This window comes from Oxyura jamaicensis (genome assembly GCF_011077185.1).
Source record: "Oxyura jamaicensis isolate SHBP4307 breed ruddy duck chromosome 18 unlocalized genomic scaffold, BPBGC_Ojam_1.0 oxy18_random_OJ70997, whole genome shotgun sequence".
NCBI lineage: Eukaryota > Metazoa > Chordata > Aves > Anseriformes > Anatidae > Oxyura > Oxyura jamaicensis.
Genome location: NW_023304502.1, coordinates 7,511 through 8,588, shown reverse-complemented (window position 1 = coordinate 8,588; position 1,078 = coordinate 7,511). Strand labels below are relative to the sequence as shown.

The window sequence follows — 1,078 nt, the reverse complement described above, 5'->3', positions numbered from 1 at the left end:
GGGGGGGGCTCCCGGTGCCCCCGCCCGCCGCTCACCCCCCGGTCCCCGCAGGCGGCGAGCATGCACCGGGGGACGGCGTCCCCGCGCCGCAGAAGGTGCTGTTCCCCGCGGAGCGCCTGTCCCTGAAGTGGGAGCGGGTGTCCCGGGTGGGCGCCGGGCTGCACAACCTGGGCAACACGTGCTTCCTCAACGCCACCGTGCAGTGCCTCACCTACACGCCGCCGCTCGCCAACTACCTGCTGTCCAAGGAGCACGGCCGCAGCTGTGAGTGGGGGCTCGGCCCCGGGGGGGCTGTGGGGGGAGCAGCATTTACGTGTCCCGGTCCTGGGCCGCGCTCGGCACCCCTGCGTGCAGCCCTGGTGGGCGTGCAGGGGTCCGGTTGTGCCTCCCCGTCTCCCACCTGCCCGTCCTGTCCCTGCGCACCGCTGGGGGCCGGGGCAGCGTTCCTGAGCTCTGTGTCCTCGTGGCTCTGCTGGGACCAAACCGGGTCCTGCCGGGGCTGCTGCCCTCCTGGGGGCTGGGGGCAGGACGCTGCGCGCAGCACAGCCCGGGTGGTGCCCGCTGCCCGGGGTGGGTCCTGCCGGGCACAGCCCTGAGCCAGGGGCAGCGCGTGGGGCTCCGGCAGGGTCTGCCCCGCCTGCTGACCCACAGGCTCCTCCAGGGAGGCCCCTGTGGCCTGTTTGCCATCTTCGTGGAGGCTCTTGCATTTGTGGTCGGGTTTGCTGTGGCTTGTGTTGTGTCCCGGGCTGTGCCAGCTGGGGGTGTGTGTGCTGCTCCTTGGGAGGGCTCCCAGGGCTCGTAGTCGTGCTCCCTGTGCTGCGCTGGACCGGAGATTCCCCTTCCCCTGCGCTGCCTCCATCTCTCCCGTGTTGTCCCCAGCGTCCTTTCTTTTCCCCTTCTGCTCCAGGTCACCATGGAGGCTTCTGCATGATGTGCATTATGCAGAATCACCTGATCCAGGCTTTTGCCAACAGCGGCAACGCCATCAAGCCGGTGTCCTTCATCCGAGACCTCAAGAGTAAGGATGGCTCCCCTCCCGCAGCCTCCCTCCCGCAGCCTCCCTCCCGCAGCCTCCCTC

General features: G+C 70.0%; 1 protein-coding gene across 1 annotated transcript in view; it reads left to right on the top strand.

The window, feature by feature from the left end:
- Positions 1 to 5: 5 nt before the first annotated feature.
- The window catches only part of USP36 (ubiquitin specific peptidase 36), a gene marked incomplete at its 5' end in the record, with an annotated part of 7,705 nt that continues 6,632 nt past the window's right edge, over positions 6 to 1,078 (top strand). The window contains 2 exons of the mRNA XM_035312639.1: positions 6 to 264; positions 908 to 1,018. Coding sequence (XP_035168530.1) covers positions 6 to 264; positions 908 to 1,018 — 370 coding nt within the window. The remainder of the gene's footprint in view (positions 265 to 907; positions 1,019 to 1,078) is intronic.